The sequence below is a fragment of the Anguilla rostrata genome, chromosome 8 (genome assembly GCF_018555375.3).
Source record: "Anguilla rostrata isolate EN2019 chromosome 8, ASM1855537v3, whole genome shotgun sequence".
NCBI classification, from domain to species: domain Eukaryota; kingdom Metazoa; phylum Chordata; class Actinopteri; order Anguilliformes; family Anguillidae; genus Anguilla; species Anguilla rostrata.
Window position 1 is genome coordinate 56,766,526 of NC_057940.1, and position 23,602 is coordinate 56,790,127.

A 23,602-nucleotide genomic window follows, 5' to 3' on the forward strand; every position below is an offset into this window, starting at 1 on the left:
GGGTAGCGGATCCTGAGTTATGAAGGTAGGGAAAATGAAGAGAGCTCTGGGAGTGCCAGTGGGCACACTGTTTTTGCTCCATTCGGTCTTAATTCACTCTGTAATTTGGAAGAGTGAGCTGTCCGTCTGGCAGTCCTGTTACTGAAAGAGGAAGAGCTCTGCAGTTCAAGCCCTGGAGAGCCTCTAGCTCAGGGATCTCAGACTCCAGCCCTGGAGGGGGCACTGTGTCGGCAGGTTTATCTTCAGTCTTGGAGAGCTGGAATACCTGCTGGTTTTAATAGTGTCCTCCATAACCAGTAACCAAGATAAAACCCTGAAGTGCCAAAATCTGCAGACAACCTGGCCCTTCCAAGATTGAGGTCCCTGTTCCTACTTCAGTTAATGTTCAGATCTTTTATAATAAGAAGTCTAAATTTTCTTGTACTTATAAAGACTGAAAATAAATGTTTGCTCTGGACAGCAAAAGCTTGGTGTGAGAATGAAGGGGTAAAATTAATCTAATAGAATGGATTGAGCTGTGTTCGGTGGAACGAATGCAGTTGTTCATATTCAACAATCTAACCTGAAAACTTTGACCTCAGATAAGTTTAGTGCATGCGATCCACTGAACTGTATAGAACGTATGTAGTTCATTGGTGTTGTTTGATAAGATAATAGAGTTCTTGACCTCGATAAGATTTCATTGTTTGGTGACGTCATGGCTACGGCAACTGCACAAGGTAAAAAAACTGGCTAAGCTACTCGCGTTTTCTATTTACCTTTCGCGAATATGTAGCCACTTATGTACGATAGTACTTGTTCAAAACAGACGACAGAAGAACGGCTGTGAATGAAATATTGTCTGGTCATTTATTTCCGAAAAAAAAAACTATATCAGTTTAATACTATCCATTACTTATCGAAATTTTGTTGTTTCGAGAGATTCATTCGGCATAACACATGACTACTCAACGTCACCAGAGCTAACGCTTCACCAAAAAAAAAAAAAAAAATGCTAGCGCTAAGTTTCCATGCTGTCTGGCCAGCTTGACATGCAAGCCGCTAATGTTAGTGGGCGGTAATGTTAGCTAGTATGCCAGTGCTAGCTGCATTTTCCGCTCTGCTTGAATAGGAGCGTCGCTCATGTAATAAGTTAAACGTGGCGAGCGTCTCGTTATAGATATATATGCATATAGTAAACATTCGCGGTTCACTATTCAAGTCACATCTGAACCCCGAGGCCCAGAATGGAGCCAGGGAACTTGCGTGAAAGTCCAGCCGGTTCCGGAGACCCAAAACCCGCCGAATGCCGGGAGGAGACGCCCGACGGAACGGCGGAGGAAACATGTGGTAAAGATCGAGGAGGCGGCGGGGAGAACATGGACACTTCTGAGAAGATGGACTGGGAAGGTACGGAACACAGAAGTATGGAGAAAGTCAACTTGGACAAGAAGGAAGTCCGCAAATCTGAAGAATTAGATCCAAGAATCCAGGTGAGGGGAAAATGTAACTAGCCAACGTTAGATAGCCCATTTAAGTGATAAAACACTCAAAATGCTTCAGACGTTTAATGCACTATTTTACACCACTAGCTAATTAGTATTTGTATGGTAACATTACAAATATTAAAACTCTAACCAAATAACGGTAACTGGTCAGTAACCATTCAAAGTGTTGTGGGTTCAAACTCCGTTTCTGGAGATCCCGTGTGTATTGCCGGGTTTTGTTACAAATTAATTAATTGACTCGCTTAGTGTTTCTGAGTTACACAGGTCCCTTCTCGCGTCATCCCGGCACCCAGTTTGCTGTCATTCAAGACAAATCTCAAATAGGAGTGACTACTGGTTTTCGGTGTGTCTTGTGCATGGCTGATGTAGGAGAGAAATTTCGCCGTGTAACTGTAAACATAGTTTCGCAGGCTGTTTTCACTGCACGCATGCATTGCGATGCTCATTTTATTCGCGCCTGGCCCGGGTTTCAGACTAACGGATAGTGTTAGATTGGGCGTTTTCTTTAGTTTCAGCTTTCGCGCAACACGCTTCATTAATCTCAGTGATTGCTCAGACTCGGAATTATGTAGCGCGCTTCGGGTGTGGCTTGCCAACTGTTTGAAATTCATCCTGGAAGCTAGAAAGGCAGAGCAAGGAGATGGATCAGTACCGCACAACAATGGCTAGTCGTTTATGTAGTCTGACATGTTTTGATGAAGTCACGGGATGCAGCGGGACTGCACATGTATTTCTGCGTTTAATGTTTCAGTCTGCTCCAGCATAGGGCTGAGCTGGTACTAGTGTATACAGCTGTTTTTAAAATCGAGGCAGAATTATTCATCTTGTTTGTGTGGTGAGGCCCATTCAGTCAGTTATGAGAGAACCTTGCGCCGCACACACCCTCCTGGATTGGAGTGGTGCACCTTTTGGGCTAGATTGAACACGCCCCCTGGCTTCTCTCTGTGATTTCAGGAGGAGCTGGAGCACCTGAACCAGGCGAGTGAGGAGATCAACGCCCTGGAGCTGCAGCTGGACGTGAGTCTGTCCTCCCCCCCCCCCCAGGAGCCTGTCATATCAGAGCACTTTTACCCAAGGATAATAAACCTCAGATAAGAGATGGCTATGATGTTGCCTTATTTGTTGAAAGTAAAGCGATTGGCGCATTCCAAAGCTCACCAGGGGGTTCGACAACTTGCAAGTAGATCCAAAAGATCACCAGTAGATCCCAAAGCTTACCAGTGGATCCCAGATCTCACCGGTGGACCCTAAAGCTCACCAGTAGATCCTAAAGCTCACCAGTCTATCCCAAAGCTCACCAATAGATCCCAGAGCTTGTCAGTGGATCCCAAAGCTCACCAGTAGATCCCAAAGCTCATCAGTGGATCTCAGAGCTCACCAGTCTATCCCATAGCTCACCAGTGGTTCCCAAAGCTTGTCAGTGGATCCCAAAGCTCACCAGTATACCCCAAAGCTCATCAGTGGATCCCAGAGCTCACTAATATATTCCAAACCAGTGGATCCACTGCACCGAGCGACACATTTAGCTGCTATTATGAAGAAAAGAATTTGAAGTCTTGTTAGCATATAATGACATTTAACTGATCGTACATTTGCATTCTGCTGGACAAATGCAGAAATAACAGTTTATTTTTTGGTTGACGCACTGGGAAGAACGTCTTATACAGATCTTGTTCTGGATCCTACAGTTGAGCTGGAACAGCTTCTGAAATTTTCCGAGTGTTATTAAGAGTCCTGCCAAATACAGCTGAATCCATTTTCATTTAGAGTGGAAATGATGCTCTCGCAGGCCTCTGGTGAGCACAGAATCAGACATTGCTGCTTCACCCTTGGAACAAGCTCACACTTGCATAAGTATGTTTCTATGACTGCTCAAGCTGGCAACATGAGTACTCAATAGCATGGGGTTGTAGCTACTGTTAGTGCTTAGTAGCGCTTTATTGTGTATGCGGTAAAGTGTGTTATTTGTATGGTACTGTTGGTGCAAACTTTCTCATTGTTGTATGTATGGTAAGCGAGCGCTAACTAGCGCATTGTATGTATGGTAAAGCCAGCGCTACCTAGCGCATTGTTGTATGTATGGTAAAGCGAGTGCTAACTAGCGCATTGTATGTATGGTAAAGCCAGCGCTACCTAGCGCATTGTTGTATGTATGGTAAAGCGAGTGCTAACTAGCGCATTGTTGTATGTATGGTAAAGCGAGCGCTAACTAGCGCATTGTTGTATGTATGGTAAAGCAAGCGCTAACTGAAGCCCCAATCGCTCACAGGAAGCGAGATCGAGCTACAGGAGGATCCTGACTGACTCGGCCAGGAAGCTGAACGCTCAGGCCTCCCAGCTGGGCACGTGCATCGAGAAGGCCAGGCCTTACTACGAAGCCCGGAGACTGGCCAAGGAGGTAGACCCCATGTACTGCTGCTGTGTGTGTGTGTGTGTGCGCGCGTATGTGAGTGTGTGTACTGTGTGTGAGAGTGCTGTGTGTGTGTGTGTGTGCGAGTGTATGTGTGTGTGTGTGTACTGTAGGTGAGCACACACACTCAAACTGAGCACACTCACTCACTCACTCACACTTCTCAGTGTCCTGTGAATTTCGCTCGCGGTGGGAGGAGGATGGGTTGTTGGGTCAGATGGCTGGAGGAGGATGGGTTGTTGGGTCAGATGGCTGGAGGAGGATGGGTTGTTGGGTCAGACGGCTGGAGGATGATGGGTTGTTGGGTCAGAGAAGGTGGAGGAGGATGGGTTGTTGGGTCAGAGAAGGTGGAGCCAGATGGGTTGTTGGGTCAGAGAGCTGGAGGATGATGGGTTGTTGGGTCAGAGAAGGTGGAGGAGGATGGGTTGTTGGGTCAGACGGCTGGAGGAGGATGGGTTGTTGGGTCAGACGGCTGGAGGATGATGGGTTGTTGGGTCAGAGAAGCTGGAGGAGGATGGCTTGTTGGGTCAGAGAAGCTGGAGGAGGATGGGTTGTTGGGTCAGAGAAGCTGGAGGAGGATGGGTTGTTGAGTCAGACAGCTGTTCTCATGTTGTTTTTTATGGGTATTTCACTTTGTCCAAATCTCTGAAAATGAGATGTAGGCAGCCTGAAGACAAAAACGCATTAATGAGCCGCTCTGCCAATCAGAGCACAGGAAAAAAAGCCAGTGAAATAAATAAAAAATAACAATTATTTAAAAATATGTTTAGTTCCTATTTTTACCCCATAGATATATTTTCAGAGGAAGTCTGTACAGATCATGTTGTCCTCGTCATTTCTCCGGAATGCTCAGCTGAAAGACGAGAGGCATGCCGGTTGTGTGTGTATTTATAACGCACTGAGAGCGGGTAAAGGGGTCTGGGTGTTTATAACGCACAGAGCGGGTAAAGGGGTCTGGGTGTTTATAACGCACAGAGAGCGGGTAAAGGGGTCTGGGTGTTTATAACGCACAGAGAGCGGGTAAAGGGGTCTGGGTGTTTATAACGCACAGAGAGCGGGTAAAGGGGTCTGGGTGTTTATAACGCACAGAGAGGGTAAAGGGGTCTGGGTGTTTATAACGCACAGAGAGGGTAAAGGGGTCTGGGTGTTTATAACGCACAGAGCGGGTAAAGGGGTCTGGGTGTTTATAACGCACAGAGAGTGGGTAAAGGGGTCTGGGTATTTATAACGCACCAATGGTGTCTGCAGGGGCAGCAACAGCAGCATTTCATTTATGGAAAATTTGGGTGTGACGGCACGCTTCTGACTGTGGACTCCTGGACGTGTGGGAATTCTGATGGAAATAGACATTCCGGTATTGCTGCAGAGTAGATCGGAGAGGAACGTCCAGGAAAGTTGAGGTGGAATTAAAGACGCAGTAAGAACACTCTGGCAGTATGAAATCAGGAAAGATTCAGCGTTCCACTGATTGTGACTACAGTCGTCCAGTGCTGCCTTGTACTTGTTCATATTTACATTTCAGAAAGTATTTTGCAGACACTTTTCCAGAGGGATTTACACGTCTTGCTTTTTTTGCACGCAGTCCATTAAAGCGGCTGGATTTCTGCTGAAGTAATGTACCTTTGGCAGTGCCCCACCTGGGAATTAAACCCACAGCATCTTCTGCAGGCCACACTGGAGTCTATGAGATGGGCCTGTATATGAGATTGATGTTAAGATTCGTATGGGGTTGACCATAGCTTCTTCTAAATTGGGCCCTGCGGTGTCGATTAGGGTCCCTCTCTCCATTTTCGCGAAGCACCGTCGACTTGACACCGCACCACTCCCTTTTCCTGGCCCATGCTGCATTTCAGCTGGAGCCTGGACCATAGTGCATTTCAGCTGGAGCCTGGCCCATAGTGCATTTCAGCTGGAGCCTGGCCCATAGTGCATTTCAGCTGGAGCCTGGCTCATAGTGCATTTCAGCTGGAGCCTGGCTCATAGTGCATTTCAGCTGGAGCCTGGCTCATAGTGCATTTCAGCTGGAGCCTGGCCCATAATGCATTTCAGCTGGAGCCTGGCCCATAATGCATTTCAGCTGGAGCCTGGCCCATAGTGCATTTCAGCTGGAGCCTGGCCCATAATGCATTTCAGCTGGAGCCTGGCCCATAATGCATTTCAGCTGGAGCCTGGCCCAGAATACATTTCTGCAGGAGCCTGGCCCATAATGCATTTCAGCCGGAGACTTGCCCATAATGCATTTCAGCTGGAGCCTGGCCCATAATGCATTTCTGCAGGAGTTTTGCCCATAATGCATTTCAGCTGGAGCCTGGCCCATAATGCATTTCTGCAGGAGCCTGGCCCATAATGCATTTCAGCGGGAGCCTGGCCCATAATGCATTTCAGCGGGAGCCTGGCCCATAATGCATTTCAGCGGGAGCCTGGCCAATAATGCATTTCAGCTGGAGCCTGGCCCATATCATTCCTCAGGAGCCTGGCCATATGCTTTCGAGCTGGACCTGGCCCATATGCAATTTCAGCTGGGCCTGGCCCATAAGCATTTCAGCTGGAGTGGCCCATAATGCATTCCTGCAGGAGCCTGGCCCATAATGCATTTCAGCTGGAACCTGGCCCATAATGCATTTCAGCGGGAGCCTGGCCCATAATGCATTTCAGCTGGAGCCTGGCCCATAATGCATTCCTGCAGGAGCCTGGCCCATAGTGCATTTCAGCTGGAGCCTAGCCCATAATGCATTCCTGCAGGAGCCTGGCCCATAATGCATTTCAGCTGGAGCCTGGCCCATAATGCATTTCAGCGGGAGCCTGGCCCGGCGGCGACTCCCTCATCAGTATTCAGGAGGAAGAGCGGTGGCGGGCGGGCGGCCCGTAGAAGGACTCGCGGAGGCCGGTAATTCTCCCGGCGGCGGCCTAGCGCGCGGCGCTACGCGGATCTCTCTCAGAGTCGTTATTTACACACGGAGAAGCGCATATTCGGGGGGGATTGTGTGAATAAATTTTAAAAAGATAAAGCGGGGAGACGGGGGGGGATGATGCATTTGAGCTGGGGAGCCGAGGCCCGTTGGATCGTGGGATTGAAAATGGAAATGAAACGTGCCTCTGCAGCCGTTCAGAGAGAGAGAGAGAGACACACTTCCTTTGTCCTGATGCCACCCTGTATGGGCCGAACACCAGGGCCTCTACCCCCTCCATCTCCTCCCCTCTCGTCCCTGTTTCCCTCCCCGCCGTGCCTGACTGTGGCGCTGGCTCTTCTGTACCCCCTGCTTCTCGGCGGAATCGTTCCCCCCCAGCCCCCACGAGGAAGCCAGCGTGGCCCAATCTGCATTTGATTCGTTATAGCGGGAGACAGTCGACAAGCGGCCGTCCATGCAGGCCATTAGCTAGTTCAGTCATTGCGCCCTACAGTCGTCTACACCTCAGCCACGCTAGCTTACCTTAGCCTGCAGTTCTCATTAGCCTAGTTCAGTCAGTTAGCTCTAGTTGCTCGTGCTAGCAGTCTTGTTATGCATTAGCGTCGTCTGTTAGCGGCATTCTTTTCTGTCATGCCAGTGTATTAGCTAGGCTTCATTACCCTCTCAGGTCTTGTCAGAAGCTGCGATCCTTCGTCTCTTCCCGCCTCCGCTTCTCCAGGGGAAGGCATGATTGGTTTTCTCCTCCCTCAGTGCTTTTGTGATTGGTCGTCCGGCTCCTCAAATGCAAGGCAGTTGGTTTGTCTGTCCTCTCGGTGTGTTGTGGTTGGTTATCCTTCTCAGGGTTTGTGGTGAGTTGGCACATTGTCTTTTGTTGTCCCGCTCCTCAGCAAATTATGTTGTGATTGGTTACCTTGTTTTTTTGTTATTAGTTGTCTCTCCACACTGTGATGGGTTGCTCTTGACCCATGGCACATCCTGACTTATTGCTGCATCCTGATTGGCTGATTTAACTCATTGGGGCATCCTGATTGGCTGCAGTAACTAATGGGCACACCCTGATTGGCTGCTTTAACTCGTTGGTGCGTCCTGATTGGCTGCAGTAACTCATTGGTGCATCCTGATTGGCTGCTTTAACTCCTGGGTGCGTCCTGATTGGCTGTCCCCCGCAGGCCCAGCAGGAGACGCAGAAGGCCGCTCTGCGGTACGAGCGGGCCGTTTCCATGCACGCCGCCGCGCGGGAGATGGTGTACGTGGCTGAGCAGGGCCTCATGGCCGACAGGAACACCATGGACCCCACCTGGCAGGAAATGCTCAACCACGCCACCTGCAAGGTGAGGCAGACAGGGGGCGCTATGGGAGGGCAAAAGCTTCACGAGACTGACTACAAACAGGAAGTGTGGGGCTGCTGGGTAGCTGGCTCTGTAAAAACAGGAAGTGTGGGGCTGCTGGGTAGCTGGCGCTGTAAAAACAGGAAGTGTGGGGCTGCTGGGTAGCTGGCGCTGTAAAAGCGCATAATTGACCCTCACGGTTCCGTGGTGGTTTCCGTGGCGACGGCAGGTGAACGAGGCGGAGGAGGAGCGTTTGCGGAGCGCGCAGGAGCACCAGCGCGTGACCCAGCAGTGCCAGCAGGCCGAGGCTCGCGTGCACGGCCTGCACAACTCCCTGCGCCGCACCATCCTCAAGTCCAAGCCCTACTTCGAGCTGAAGGCCCAGCTCAACCAGGTCCTGGAGGTGAGCGCCTGCATCGTCGTCATCATCATCATCATCATCATCATAATAATAAGAATCATTAGAATAACCATAAGAATTATAACAACAATAATAATAATAATTATCAGAATAATCATAAGAATTATGACAATAATAAAAATGTTGAGAATTATAATTGTAATAATAACAATAATTATAATAATGATAAGAATATGAATTATAATAGTAATAACAGCAATGTTAGATTTATAACGCTCTTTTTCAAGGACCCAGAGGTGAGATCTGTGAAAAGCTGTGCTCCACAAAAAGAAAATAAAGAACAAAAAAAATGTGGTGTAGCTTTTCCTGAGTTTACCTCACAGTTTCTGCAGCCTGGAGAGTTGTGCTGAGTGTCAGTAAAGCTGGGAAGAGTGAAAAGGCAAAACCGCAACTTCACCTGTCTGCACCCGACAGAATTATCAGAGCCAGCCGCGGTGGATTGGCACATAGTAGTCTGTGGGAGTCAAATGTATTTTATCAAATTTCCGTAATTATTTACATTTTTTTGCTGGTCTGCAGGAGCACAAGTCCCGGGTGTTGCTGCTGGAGGAGCGTGTGTCCAAGGTGAAGACGCACTACTCGATCGCGCTGCGTAACCTGGAGCAAATCAGCGAGCAGATCCACGCCCAGAGGGGGCGGGGCCTGGAGGCAGAGGCGGGGCAGTGGGCCCAGGCCAGGGCCAGTGGGGTGCGGAGCTCCCCGGTGGGGGCGGAGTCAGACTCTGGGGCGGAGGAGAAGGGGACGGCCGGACGGTGGCCGTCGGGGGGGCGCTGGGGGGAGGGGGCGGGGCCGGAGGCGGGGTCAGACTCTGCTTCGCTCGTCAGTTTGCAGACCATCGCCTCGGACCTGGAGAAGTGCGACTCCGTGGAGCACCTGGCCGACCTCAGCGACACGGTCAGCCTGTCAGGGGAGGAGGAGGGGGCGGGGCCTGGCAGGGCGGGGCCGAGCAGGGCGGGTCCTGGCAGGGCGGGGCCGGGCGGAGCCAGGCAGGAGAGGGGTGGCATAACGGCTGAGGAGGCCCAGCAGAACTTCCTTAAGCAGCACCAGAGGAGCGTTAGCCTGTGATGTCGGCAGGAAGAGGAAGTGACACGGAGCTGACAGAGGAACACTAACAGACCACTAGGAGAGAGGCTCTGACATTCGGACTGACACAACTTCCTGTCTGCCACTTTCTGTACGCCACTCCCTGAGCAGCACTTTGCTGGCGGGGGCGGGGGGGAGGAAATGGAGAGCTGCTTGCGTGAACACTACTCCATTGTAGAAACTGACATGGTGGTTCTCGTAAGGGGGAGGGGAGGCTTCTGGGAAGTGTAGTTTTTTCCCTTCCCATTGTAGTTCAGACGCTGCTGTGACAGAGCCATGCACAGGAAGAAAGATGGGGGCCATCTTGCCCAGTCACACTGAACATGAGACATTATAGACCATGGTACCTCTGTACGCCACCTTAAAATTTCCTTTCTGTATATATGTGACTCAGTCAGGACTAAGGCCTGTGTGTGTGCGTTTGTGCGCACGCACGCAGTGAGTGTGTCTGTATTTAAATGCATGGTAAACCTTTTTGTCTTCAACAGCCGATTGCGTAACGTATCTGGGTTGAAAACGTGGAATTAATATTTCATGCTCCAGAAATACTCAGATGAGATTTTTTTCATCAGATCTGTCAACGCAGCTAATGGAGCGATGGCAGTCTGGGGCTTTATAAACGTCCTTTCAGATTTTACAGGAGATTAGCTGAGTGGGCACTAAAACACTTCTGAGTTTCTGTTTTGTAGAAGCTCTGAAGGGGGCGCTGTGTCTGCAGGTTTAACTCCAGTCCTGTAGGGGGCGCAGTGTCTGCAGGTTTAACTCCAGTCCTGGAGGGCCGCTGTGTCTGCAGGTCTAACTCCAGTCCTGGAGGGGGTGCAGTGTCTGCAGGTTTAACTCCAGTCCTGGAGGGGGCGCAGTGTCTGCAGGTTTAACTCCAATCCTGGAGGGGGCGCAGTGTCTGCAGGTTTAACTCCAGTCCTGTAGGGGGCGCAGTGTCTGCAGGTTTAACTCCAGTCCTGGAGGGCCGCAGTGTCTGCAGGTCTAACTCCAGTCCTGGAGGGGGCGCAGTGTCTGCAGGTTTAACTCCAGTCCTGGAGGGCTGCAGTGCGTGCAGTTTTAACTCCAGTCCTGGTGGGGGCGCTGTGGATTCATTGACACCCTGTTTTTCGGAAATGGGGTGTCTGTGTGTAGGTACGATTTTTCATGCTTTGAAGTGCCTTTTTAAGTGTAAAAAAAGAATATTATCAAAATAACTTTACAGTGTGGCAAATAATTGTGAAGAAATCATTTTTTAAGGTAGTTTTAAAAGATAAATTATTGATTCTGCGAGTGCTTTGATCTTTCCAACGCGGCTCACGACTGAATGCTGAATGATATTTAGGGCCAATCAGCTTCTCCCATCGCTGCACAGAAGTTTTACCGCTGGATCTGTTTTTCACCTGACGTGACTCTTGCTTAGGCTGTGCGCTGCATTTTTAAGATCTTCCCTTACTGCAGTGAGCGACTTTATAAAATACAGTACGTGAAACGCTTTAACTGCTGATTGTCTTAAGCTCCAGAGCAGAATGAGGTGTGGATGCAGGGCTTTGTTTTTGCCCAGTGCTGGAACGCCCCGTTCAGCTAGTGATTCTGCTGTGGTTGACCTTGGTCTTTTGAGTCGGGTGTTTTAGCACCAAACAGAACAAAAAGCTTTTTCACGAAGACTGCAGAATCACTGCTGTAGATGGTGTGTGTGTGTGTGTGTGTGTGTGTGTGTGTGTGTGTGTGTGTGTGTGTGTGTGTGTGTGTCGGTTGGGGTGGCTTAATAGAGTGGATTCTTGAAAGGCAAAATTCATTTTTTTTAAATTACGCCCCACCGAAGATGAATAATATTTCCCACGCGTGTCAGACCCTCTGACTGCTGTTCGGAGTTTAATTCACTTCCTGTTTCATTAAGAATTTAATTCACCTCTCAGATTTCTTTTCTTGGCGGGGGGGGGAGGTGGAGGGAAATGAAAATGAATTAGAATTTTTGTCAGCTGAGTAGAGAATCACGCAGTAGAGAGTCCCAGCTGGAGAGTCTTGGGGTTCATTTTAAAACATATTAAATGTTAACAGTGTACCCCGAGAGAGGTTGGGGTTGGGGTGGAGGAGGGGCGTAGTGTTCTGATTAATTTCATTTTTATTTTCATTTCGTTTTCACAGGAATGAAAGCAATGTGTAAGAAGACAAGCGCTGGCTTAGGCCCGGCTCAGACCGGCTCAGACCGGTTCAGACCCGGCTCAGACCGGCTCCGACCGGCTCAGACCGGCTCAGACCCGGCTCAGACGATCTGTCTGTCAGAGGGAGGAATGGGTGGATGTGCGTTTATGACAGGGAGGAGAGGAGGAGAAAGAAACGAGGGAAAAAATTATGCTAAAAAAAGAAATGCAGAAAGAAGGCTGGCTGAGGAGGTCATTAATATTAATGAGGTCTCTGTCACTCCTGTTTAATATTAATGAGGTGTTTGTTGCTCCTCTTAATGATCTGGGCCTCAGTCTTACTCTGGAGCAAGAGATGGACAGTTTGTTTTTTTAAGAAAATGGAACTTGTGCGGTACAGTGTGTGCTGTACGCTTCTGCTTATTCTTTTCCCAAACGGGCTTCATTTTCCTTTGCCTTTTTTTATCTGTGCTGTTTCTCTTTCCCCGCTTCCCTTCCTGCCCTTCACCCCTTCCAGGCGTGGGGAAGAGGTTTGGGGGTGCTTTTATTTTATTTTATTGTTGAAAATAACAGAATTGCTGCAAAACAAAAAATGGGATTGGGTGGGGTGTGGGGGGGGTCTGGTTTGGATTTTACAGTGTAATTTGGGGGATTTTAATTGCGTAATCTGGCAATTTTTCCCTCTCTCAGTCCTACCCCCCCCCCCCATAGTTTCTGCATTATGACTCACTTTCCTAGTTCCCACTCTGCAGTGGGGGCGGATCCCAGATCAGTTTCCCAGTGTGGGCAGTCACATCAGGGGCCTGTCTGTGCTCCTGCGTGCTCACTGATCCCAGATCAGTTTCCCAGTGTGGGCAGTCACATCAGACCCTGTCTGTGCTCCTGCGTGCTCACTGATCCCAGATCAGTTTCCCAGTGTGGGCAGTCACATCAGGGGCCTGTCTGTGCTCTTGCGTGCTCACTGATCTTAGATCAGTTTCCCAGTGTGGGCAGTCACATCAGGGGCCTGTCTGTGCTCCTGCGTGCTCACTGATCCCAGATCAGTTTCCCAGTGTGGGCAGTCACATCAGACCCTGTCTGTGCTCTGCGTGCTCACTGATCACATCAGACCCTGTCTGTGCTCCTGCGTGCTCACTGATCCCAGATCAGTTTCCCAGTGTGGGCAGTCACATCAGGGGCCTGTCTGTGCGCCTGCATGCTCACTGATCTCAGATCAGTGCATGCAGAGCGGAGCAGAGCTCAAAGGGAACTGGATGTGTGTTGATGCTGTTTCAGTGATATAAATGGTAATTTATCTGACACCTCACAACCGAATAAAACCTATGATTTAGCCCCCATCTCTACCTTGTGGTTATTTTCCGTTCTGTTTAATTTGTTTTTACTCTGTCAGTTCTGCAAACGCAGTCCCTTTCCAGTTTGGCCCTTAAACCACTGGGCAACTGCTCTCTGTCTGTGGACAGGGGTGCTGTCTTCTTTTTAAAAAACACCCCCCTCTGCAGGATAAAGGAGCTTTCACACGGGGTGATCGGTCAGTACTGTTATTAAGGAACGACATTCAGAGCAACCTTGTGTTTGAAGGGGGTGAAAGCGTTGAAGCCATGTAAGGAAACTGCACCCCACACCTTTGGCATCCGAACCTCTCAAACCGTTTTTCCCTGCTGCGATGGGGCAACCAGCCATCATGGGTGGAGTTTCACTTCGTGGTCAATCATCGGCTAGTTTGCACCAGTGGAGGGGTTTTTGTCGTTCGCAGTGGTCCCCCCCCTGTGTCCGCGTGGGGTTGCTCCAGGTACTCCGGTTTCCTCCCGCAGTCCAAATACATGCCAGGTCAAGGTTAACTGGTGAGTAAATGGTGTGTGCGCCCTGCAATGGATCGACAACCTGTCCAAGGTGTATTCCTGCCCCATTGCATGCTGGGATAGGCTCCCGTCCTCACGTGACCCTGACCAGGATTAACCAGGTAAGATCATGGATGGATGGATGGATGGATGGATGGACATAGTTCACAACAAAATACTGGTATTGGTTCAACTGTGCTGGTAACATTCAGTAGAGCCACCAAATTTAGATGCCACTGTGTCTTCATGACCTTCAGTGCTGGAAAAGTATGTTTTTCGGGGGAAGTCAATAATAATAGATTTTGAATCCTCCTATGCTCCATGTCAGCCAAACACTATTTACGGCTGAATATTTTAATATATTTAGCTCAAAAAAACCTTCTCGTCCCAGATGAAGTTTTATGTTTTTCTCCCCAAAAATATGTACACACACGCGCACACACACACACACACACACACACACAGGCTTGGCTTTAAAAATAAAAAAAGGAACCTGTTTCCAAAGACGTTCCCTGGGGATGGGTGCTCGGCTGTTATGTAAATGTGGGGTATTTTTAGGGGGGTGCCTTCTCTGATACCTGCGCAGGTTCTGCTTCCCCCAGATGCCCCCCCTCCCCCCGCCCCCCAAGGCGTTCTCCTCCAGAGAAACTGGGGGACAGGCACGGTCTGAACTGAAAAACAAAAATTCCTGAGTCAGGAATCCGTTAGGAGCAGATATCCGTCAGGAAACAGTCACAGCTGAGAGAGATGGGGAGCAGAGGGGGAAATGCACTTAGGACTGGTCTGGGTAGTGGGAAGCAGAAGAGGGGAAATGCACTTAGAACTGGTCTGGGTGTTGGAAAGCAGAGGGGAAATACACTTAGGACTGGTCTGGGTGGCGGGGAGCAGAGGGGGAAATGGGGGGGGGGGGAAGGAGACGGAAGACAAGGTTAAAAGGGAAAAGCGGTGGGAATTTATGAATAAGTGGAGGAAGGAGAGAGAGAGAGAGAGACTTGACTTTCAGACACCCTTCACTGAACACACACACACACACTACAGTACGGTGATTCTCAATGTTTCCACTGCACCTTTTCCCCCCACCAGTGCAAAAGAAAAGCGAGGAGTGACATTTACTCAGAGGCAGTGGTCCACTGCTCTCCTCCCTGATGTGTTTCGGGGAAAAGGGAGACCACAGAGAGGAGAGAGAGACAGAGAGAGAGATCCCTCCTCTCCTCACTCCTCTCACAGAGCTGTGGCAGCTGTTTCCTGGCACGCCCAGCGCCCCCCCCGGCTCGTTTTGGCTCATTCAGCCATTTAGAGGCCTTCCTTTCATCTGCATCCAGATGTGTTTCGCTCCTCCCCTGCTCCTGCATCGCACTTCGCTCTGATGCCAAAATGGCTTAATGATAAAAACGGATAATGAAGAAAAGATTCTTTTCTGATGAAAGACTGTGCGTAGCGACTCGCTGGCAGGCATGGAGGCACGGCCCTTAATTAGGCTCGGATTGATCTGCTGGAATGGTGAACGTAATTCAGGTCGGCCAAACCCTGTGCTGAGCAAAATAAAAGAGAAATGATAGTACAATATAAACGCCATAATGTAGGAATACAGTAAAGACTCTCGTTAGTCGTTTTGCAATAAGAAATAAAAATCAAGAAGAGCAATAGCCTTCTCTCTCTGCGCTCCTCATATTTGGTGTTCTTTCATGTAGACAGAAGTTTATTATGAACGCACAATTAGGTTTTCTCTCCCTCAATTTCCAACGTCAAGGTGCCTCAATGATGTGCCATTTATGACCTGTGGCCAAAGTAAAAAGCCTTGCACAGTTAGAGGCCCATATCTCTTCTGTGCATTGGTAACAAGTGACCGGTAATTGGGAAGGTAAGTATCTTCACCAGTTGAACTGTTTACCCAAGAAGGTCATTTTTTCATCCCCCTGCCCCCTTTCTGTCAGATTTGGAATGCCTAATCCTATTCCTCAGATGGCAGTGTAGTATTCTGGGTAAGGAACTGGTCTTGTAACCTAAAGGTCACAGGTTTGATTCCCATGTAGGACACTGTTGTTGTGCCCTTGAGCAAGGTTAACCTGCATTGCTTCAGTATACATCCTGCTATATAAATGGATGCAATGTGTCAGCCGCTCTGGATAAGAGCGTCTGCTAAATGCCTGTATTGTAATGTAATGTTATGTAACATTCACAAGACGTCCCCACTGTTGCAACCTGCGCCTTCAATATGAGAGGGTGAAGACGGGCATGTCATCTTCTCCCAAACGTGTGATGTGAAGTTGCTGCTTCTTTTCACGCCATAGTCAGTTTGCACAGACGTGAATCGGAGGCCTGTGCAATTTGCGTGTGGGCACCCAGCTGACCAGCAGGGGTCACTGGTGAGTGATAACATTGTCATTCTTCTAGACAGAATACCTCTGATTCTTGAACAGCACTGTGACCAGTTTCCCTGCAGGACTGTTGGTTACAGTTGGCACAGCCATGGTCTGAGTTTGATCCCAGACCACAGAGCCCATTCTCAGGTTGGCAGATTTGTTTTTGACACCGTATATCAGTCATGTTTCTGACAATTCATTGATAGCAGGGGTGTGGTTTGCTGTGTTGAACGTTCCAGCAAGTGTTCAGTGTTTGCCTGCCGGTCTGTATTTACAAGCGATTAACTCATTTTGTTTTTTAATTCTGCTGTTTCTGGGTCTCTTCATTTCTTAGATTTATGATTATGTTGTACGAGAAAGTTCTAACTACAGGAAGGTACCTCCCCCGTGTCTGTTCAGTTACTCTTGCAATAAAATAAATACAGCAATAACGTATTCAGTATTAGCCCAAATGTAACCCATTTACTGTTGGAATTTATCCACTTTATGGAAACATGACAAAACATACAAATAATACTTATTATATTCTCCGTCTTCAAATGCAGACATTTTTAGCGTTTATTTTAAATATGTGTTCCTGATATATGCAAGTGTATAATTAGACTACACACTAGAATTACTTTAATACTGATATATAGCGGTTTCACTGGCTAGTCATTGTTATTTATCGTCTCAGCACAGAGGGAGGTTCGCACTGTTTATCTGCGCGTGTCGTCTGTCTTCTTAGCAGCCAGCGCGAGCCGTAATTTCCCCCATTATTCCAGGCGTGTTTACATAACGTGTACAGTACGGACAGGGCGGGCGGCGGGGGAGGTACGGAGAGTTAACGTGACGTCTCGCGCTGACGTGACGTGTGAGTGAGTGAGGGACAGTGTCCAGAGTGGTAAGGAGGAAAAGCAAAAGAGGGCGGCGTATCCGAGTCGCGTCGTCCGGGTGCACTGTGCGTTTTTCCCCTCCCTCCCTCCAAATCAGAATTTCCACCTGACAAAAAAAATACGCGACATTCAATTACTTAATGTTCAGAACAGGATTGTTCAACCACCCTTTTTACCGATAGAGATAATATTCAAGCACAACCGGTATTCACAAAAGCACGCGGATGCGCTTGGAAACATAAGGACATTTGCTTAAAAAAACATTTTCGACGAGTCGCAAGATATCCGACGGAAATATGGCATTCTAAGCGAGCCTCTTGTATTTGTAAGTATAATTTAGTACAAACGTTCACGTCGTATTTCTGGGACGAAACTTGTCTTCCTGTTAATGTATCTGATACTAGATTGTTTTTATTTTCTATCGCGTGTTTGTGAGTCTTCCTTTTGAATTACAGCAATGATCTAGACCGAAGCACGGCTGTACCGGATGTACATGGAAACGGCACAGATAGGCTAGCTATCATGTAACGTTAATATAATTTAAATATATTTACGTGTCCGGAATGTTTGTGTTTCTTAGCTGCACGTGCGTTTTAATGTCTAATGTGTTTGGTGTGTTTAAGGTTGGTGGGTGCAAGTTATAGGCTTCTGAAACATTTAAGAGCCAGGTTGAGTGTACCATTGCGTCTGTACCGTAGCCCGTTAACCCGTTACGTGCGACCCGTTAGATCGTTTTCTTTGTAAACTTCTCATGTTCTGTGATATTTATGTAGGTCGATTTACAAATAACTCGTTCTTCAATTTACGTCTCTCTCTGTTTCTATCTCCCAACCCCCCCCCAATTCACACACACAGAAACGCACACAATTGCCAGTTGGATTCAACTTCCCGGTCGGTTACTGACCGTTCAAGATGACGTCTCAGCGCAGAGCATCTGCCAAACAGTGCTGTAAGTATTATTGCTTCTCTCATCGTTTGGCTTGTATGATTGGGATGGCAGGTATGCCATCCCGCCAAGTTACGCCTTGGCGGGGGCATGCCCCATATCTATACATAATATATTACTCCACTGCTATTTGTTTATGTCAACGCTGTCATTCAGTTGCCCACGAGTGTACTATAACACCTTCAAGCGATTGGACGAAATAACGTCCAAGCCATTTCGCTCTCTTAAATCCTCTATACACTTTTTAACGATCTGTAATAATTTGCAACGCGATAGTTTTGTTCTTCACTGAGTAATAAACCACAAGTCCGTTCATAGGGAGCTGAATTGCATTTCTGATTTGCGGAAGTATTTCACGGGTGTTGCACTAGTATTTCCATTGTATAGTAAATTCTGAAACAGTGTTGTTTTAATATTACAATATATGTTTCGCTCACCTTGACTTTCAGGTTCATATGGTTAGTATTTATAGTAAAATTGTTTTGTTAGTCAAAAACCAATGTATACAGCATCTCAACACGAGTGTTTTTATCGCGCTCACCCTCAAGTGTCAAGTCGCCCTGGTGACGCTGTCCGTGGTTCTGAAAGGACTCTCATCTCTCTACCAGTTGTAGTGAGCCGGTTCATTGCAGCGGAAGAGGGCGAGGGGGGTTGGGGGGCTATCTTTGCTGGAGAGCTGAGCTGACTACTCGGCACTACAAATTGGGGTCGAGAGCAGGCCTGGCACCCGCAGTGTTTCCAGTGATTGTGTACCTTTCGTGCGCTAGCGCCTGTACGTGTTTCTTACGCGCTTCCAGCGCCTGTGGCGGGGAATGGCGGGCGAGTCTCTGAAGGCGTTGCGCTGTACGGTCGTAAAGAAGAACGGTCCTCTGGGGATCGTGAATTCAGTTAAACTCTCTTAATGAGGGTGCCGACTGAATAATGAGCTGTACCAAAGCACGGAGTCCGCGCACATTTTCTGCGTCTACGCCAAGAAAACACGGTTGTGTTTAAGGTCTTCAGTACACGACAGGTTAATACATTATATACGCACTGACTGGCTGCACACTACAGTACATCAACACTGCACTGAGAGAGAGGGTTAATACAGTGTATACACACTGACTGACTGCACACTTCAGTACATAGTACGCAGTATGTACTGTACCCTGCTGTATAAATGGATTGTATGTGTTGCACAGAGAGAAATGCGTATTGTGAAAGAGTGATGAATATCTTTAAACAGCCGTGGGCATTCACAGGTGATTTGTTTAATTAAGCGGCTCGCAGGCTGGCACAGAGGATTAATGCCACATGAGTGAATCAGTGAAACAAGCTGTCCGGAGAGAGCCGACGCCCGCTTTCCAACTGCTCCTCTGACTCACTGAACTCTGGACCCGTGGCCTGTGGTAGTCACGCATACTGATCCTCTCTCCCTCTCTTTTTCATTCCCTGTCTCTTCTTCCTCTTTCCGTCTCTCTCTCCCTTGCTCTCTTCTTCTGCTTTCCCTCACTTTTTTCCTCTCTCTCTCCCTCCCCCTCCCTCCCTCCCTCTCTCTCTCAGTGTTGTTAAACTGCAGTGTGTGTGAGTGTGTGAGTGAGTGAGTGTGTGTGAGTTTGTGTGTGTGTATATATATGTGTTTGTGTGTGTATATATACATGTATGTGTGTGTATATACGTGTGTGTGTGTGTGTGAGTGAATGTGTGTGTGTGTGTATATACATGTGTGTGTGTGTGTGTGTGAGTGAATGTGTGTATATATGTGTGTGTGTGTTTGCTGTATTGGCAGAGAGATGAAAGCACCGATGCACAGGAAGAAAGATGTTCGCTCTTCCAGTAGGGACTGAGTGGATCTTTTATTAGAGTTAAATGTACTCTGTTTTCAGAGTTGATAGTTATGCTTAATTTTTTGCTGTGTTTCACTCACTACTGGGTTTGTCCATAATCAGTATATTATACAGTGTTGAAATATCTTGAAAATATATTTTATTTCCATATGTTTGTGATATGCTCCCTTTCTGATTGGATGGGCCCAGGGGTGAATATGCATAGTCTTAGCCAATCAGAAGCAAACTCTGTGGCATCTGAGGGACTACTTACGTCATAATTTTGGGACATGTCCATATGTCAGTTCAGCCCTGAAATTCTGCTTCTGTCTTTTGGGGTTTAGTGTGAGATTTTGTTGATGGTTGAGCGTAGAGGAACGTGATTCTGTTTTCGGCGATTCCCTGGTTGTTGATGTTCAGCCAATCGGCGGAGAGAGAGGAATCGGAGAGAGTTTTGTTTTGAGTCGCCGCCGCGTCAGTTTAAGAGCAACTGGCTGCAGAACGCTGTCAATTATTTATCAGCATTTGCTGCTACGGTTCATTTCACTGCAAAAGCAACACTTCAGACCTGCGTTTAGAGTGTCTGTTCTCTCTGCTGCCACCAGGCCTTTCTGTGGAAAAATCATTATGCTTTTCCTCCCTCTCTCTCTCTCACACACATTCTCTATCGCTCACTCTCTCTCTCACAATCTTTATCACTCACTTTCTCTCTCACATTCTTTATCACTCACTCTCTCTCTTCTCTCGCTTTTTCTCCCACTCCTCACCCTGTTCTCTCTCTTTCTCTCTCTCCTTCCCTCAGTCTCTCTCATTCTGTGCAACCCCCTCTCTCTGTCTTTCTCTCTCTACCCCCCTCTTTTTCTCCTCTTGTCCTCTCCTTCTCTCCCTCCCTCCCTCTTTCTCTTTCCTCTTCCTCATTCTGTCATTCCACCTCTGTCTCTTCCTCTCCTTTTCTAAAGTGATTATGCTACCCATTTGTTGCATCCCTTCGCCCCTATAAGGATGTCCCTACAGGCCAGGCTGCTCTGTACTCAATCCAGTTTGTTCAGAGTTTGGTTCTGTAGTGGGACGGAAGCCAGACTCTCAGTTTGCATCGTCAGGTTTTACTCTGATGTGGGTCAAGTTAGCAACGCCAGTCTGAGACTGTTGGGCTGCCCATGACTGGAGCTACTGGATGCTCTTGTCACAGGTAGTCTTTGGTTTTGTTTATTTATTTGGTGGTGACATTACTGTTTTCACCAATTCTGTGTTGCGGCAGGTGTCACATGCAGAGCTTTGTTGTAATAAAAACTTTATTTAAATGGCACTTTTCAGAACATGAAGCTCAAAGCTCTTTCCAAAACAATAAAAAAGGATAAGATAATCCAAAGTTACACATGAAGGTAAAATTAGACCAACATGGATGTGGACACCATTGAAAAGGGTGAGAGAAAATTGAAATGCTTAAAAATAAGAATGGTGATTATAACATAAAATGAAAATATAATGATAACAGGGAGTGAACTCCAGAGCTTGGGAGCTTCACAGAGGAGGGTCTGTCACCTGTAGTTTTCACTCCGGAGCACGGGACAGTAAGGAGATCACTCTGTGAGGACCTGAGCCATCTCCCAGAACTACAGAGTGCTGAAAACCTCAGTATTATAGACAGGGGCTGCTAGCTGCTTTCTTAAGCCCGTCTCCAGATCAGCTTCTTGCTGAATGCACGTGGTGTGAAACTTGTGCGCAGGGAAACGCTCTTCTTCCGCATGCCCTGTAAGTAAATTCTGTTGCGTAAGGCGGTTTCGGTTTTTGCAGTTTGCTTTGACCATGTTTGGATTGGAGTGCTGCCCCATTGTGTGGGTTTTTGCTGACTGGACTGATCCTCTGACTTCCCCACAGTACAAACAGCGAGGTGACACTGGGCGAGTTTGGAGCAGACTGTATGGGAAATATTTAAAGACTTTTCTTTAAATTAATTCACTGCAATCCTGGCATGGTATATATAAGAATTTTTAAAGTAAGTGCAAAACTAGGAGTGCTCAAAAGATGTGCCACCAAGAGGAAACTGCTGTTGTTCATGCAACTAAATTATAAATATACTAAAAGTTAATAAAAGTAATAGGCATTATCTATCATATCATTTATCTAATAGACATGATCTACTACTATAAAATCAATTAACTAATTGTTTATTTAATGGTGTCCAGGTTTTTTTTGTTTATTTTGGGGACGAGGGAAGAGGGAGGGAGGGGATAGTTGGTTGGATCTTCCAAGGTTTACTGCCAGGGCCCATTTCTGACAGTACTGTTCTTTCTCAGGTCTGAGCCCAGACTGACAGCAGCTGCCTGTTCCAATATTGAGAGCTGATCCGTGTCCTTTATTTAAATCAGGGGATTGACTCTTACAGTCATGTAGGCAGAGTCCAGGGACAACTAAGGGCTTTCCACCACACAGCTTAGCTGTGAATTAAAATGATGAATGGCAGTCAGCTGCTGGACATCATGCTTCTACCCAGTGGAGACTGTTTGCCATTAGTTTGATACTGTTTCTCAGTGTGAGAGTGTTTCTGTTTCTCAGTGTGAGACTGTTTCTGTTTCTCAGTGTGAAACTGTTTCTGTTTCTCAGTGTGAGACTTGTTTCTGTTTCTCAGTGTGTGACTCTGTTTCTCAGTGTGAGACTGTTTCTCAGTGTGAGAGTGTTTCTGTTTCTCAGTGTGAGACTGTTTCTGTTTCTCAGTGTGAGAGTGTTTGTTTCTCAGTGTGAGACTCTGTTTCTGTTTCTCAGTGTGAGACTGTTTCTGTTTCTCAGTGTGAGACTTGTTTCTGTTTCTCAGTGTGTGAGTGTTTCTCAGTGTGAGAGTGTTTCTGTTTCTCAGTGTGAGACTTGTTTCTGTTTCTCAGTGTGAGACTCTGTTTCTCAGTGTGAGACTCTGTTTCTCAGTGTGAGAGTGTTTCTGTTTCTCAGTGTGAGACTGTTTCTGTTTCTCAGTGTGAGGCTCTGTTTCTCAGTGTGAGAGTTTTTCTGTTTCTCAGTGTGAGACTCTGTTTCTCAGTGTGAGACTGTTTCTGTTTCTCAGTGTGAGGCTCTGTTTCTCAGTGTGTGACTCTGTTTCTCAGTGTGAGAGTTTTTCTGTTTCTCAGTGTGAGACTCTGTTTCTCAGTGTGAGACTGTTTCTGTTTCTCAGTGTGAGACTCTGTTTCTCAGTGTGAGGCTCTGTTTCTCAGTGTGAGAGTTTTTCTGTTTCTCAGTGTGAGACTCTGTTTCTCAGTGTGAGACTCTGTTTCTCAGTGTGAGACTGTTTCTGTTTCTCAGTGTGAGACTGTTTCTCAGTGTGAGACTCTGTTTCTCAGTGTGAGACTGTTTCTGTTTCTCAGTGTGAGACTGTTTCTGTTTCTCAGTGTGAGCGTGTTTCTGTTTCTCAGTGTGAGACTCTGTTTCTCAGTGTGAGGCTCTGTTTCTCAGTGTGAGAGTGTTTCTGTTTCTGTGTGTTTCTCAGTGTGAGAGTGTTTCTGTTTCTCAGTGTGAGACTGTTTCTGTTTCTCAGTGTGAGGCTCTGTTTCTCAGTGTGAGAGTGTTTCTGTTTCTCAGTGTGAGAGTGTTTCTGTTTCTCAGTGTGAGACTGTTTCTCAGTGTGAGACTTGTTTCTGTTTCTCAGTGTGAGGCTCTGTTTCTCAGTGTGAGAGTGTTTCTGTTTCTCAGTGTGAGACTTGTTTCTGTTTCTCAGTGTGAGACTCTGTTTCTCAGTGTGAGACTCTGTTTCTCAGTTTGAGACTTGTTTCTGTTTCTCAGTGTGAGACTCTGTTTCTCAGTGTGAGAGTGTTTCTGTTTCTCTGTGTGAGACTTGTTTCTCAGTGTGAGAGTCAGTGTCAGCCAGTGTGTAGTGTGGTGCTAATGAACCTTCCACTCCCTGCATGACATCCCCCCCCCGCACCCCTGCCCTCTCCTGATCTGTAGTGCTGTCCCTCCCACTGTGAAAATAACATCCCATCACCTTCTCTCCGTAGCCCTCAGAATCACATCAAAAAGGAGATTACT

General features: G+C 47.5%; 2 protein-coding genes across 3 annotated transcripts in view; both read left to right on the forward strand.

Moving 5' to 3' along the window:
• The first annotated feature begins 59 nt into the window (after nucleotides 1–59).
• On the forward strand, nucleotides 60–11,437 carry sh3bp5lb (SH3-binding domain protein 5-like, b). The gene is made up of 6 exons (XM_064349215.1): nucleotides 60–1,472; nucleotides 2,442–2,504; nucleotides 3,757–3,885; nucleotides 7,976–8,137; nucleotides 8,364–8,537; nucleotides 9,075–11,437. The coding sequence occupies exons 1-6, from the start codon at nucleotides 1,227–1,229 to the stop codon at nucleotides 9,618–9,620; spliced, it is 1,320 nt and encodes a 439-aa protein (XP_064205285.1). The 5' UTR covers nucleotides 60–1,226; the 3' UTR covers nucleotides 9,621–11,437.
• A 5,391-nt stretch (nucleotides 11,438–16,828) lies between these two features.
• Nucleotides 16,829–23,602, forward strand: part of gabbr1b (gamma-aminobutyric acid (GABA) B receptor, 1b) — a 62,698-nt gene continuing 55,924 nt past the window's right edge. For both annotated transcript variants that reach the window (XM_064349222.1, XM_064349223.1), the window contains exons 1-2: nucleotides 16,829–17,162; nucleotides 17,693–17,786. In XM_064349222.1, the coding sequence (XP_064205292.1) occupies nucleotides 17,750–17,786 (37 nt within the window). In that variant the 5' untranslated portion in view covers nucleotides 16,829–17,162; nucleotides 17,693–17,749. The remainder of the gene's footprint in view (nucleotides 17,163–17,692; nucleotides 17,787–23,602) is intronic.

What these genes read in the sequence shown, in the direction of transcription:
- sh3bp5lb (XM_064349215.1), top strand. Translation starts at nt 1,227, where the DNA reads ATGGAGCCAGGGAACTTGCGTGAAAGTCCAGCCGGTTCCGGAGACCCA. An exon ending in CCCTGGAGCTGCAGCTGGAC is followed by an intron (nt 2,505 to 3,756) that starts GTGAGTCTGTCC and finishes AATCGCTCACAG; the next exon opens with GAAGCGAGATCGAGCTACAG. An exon ending in TCAACCACGCCACCTGCAAG is followed by an intron (nt 8,138 to 8,363) that starts GTGAGGCAGACA and finishes TGGCGACGGCAG; the next exon opens with GTGAACGAGGCGGAGGAGGA.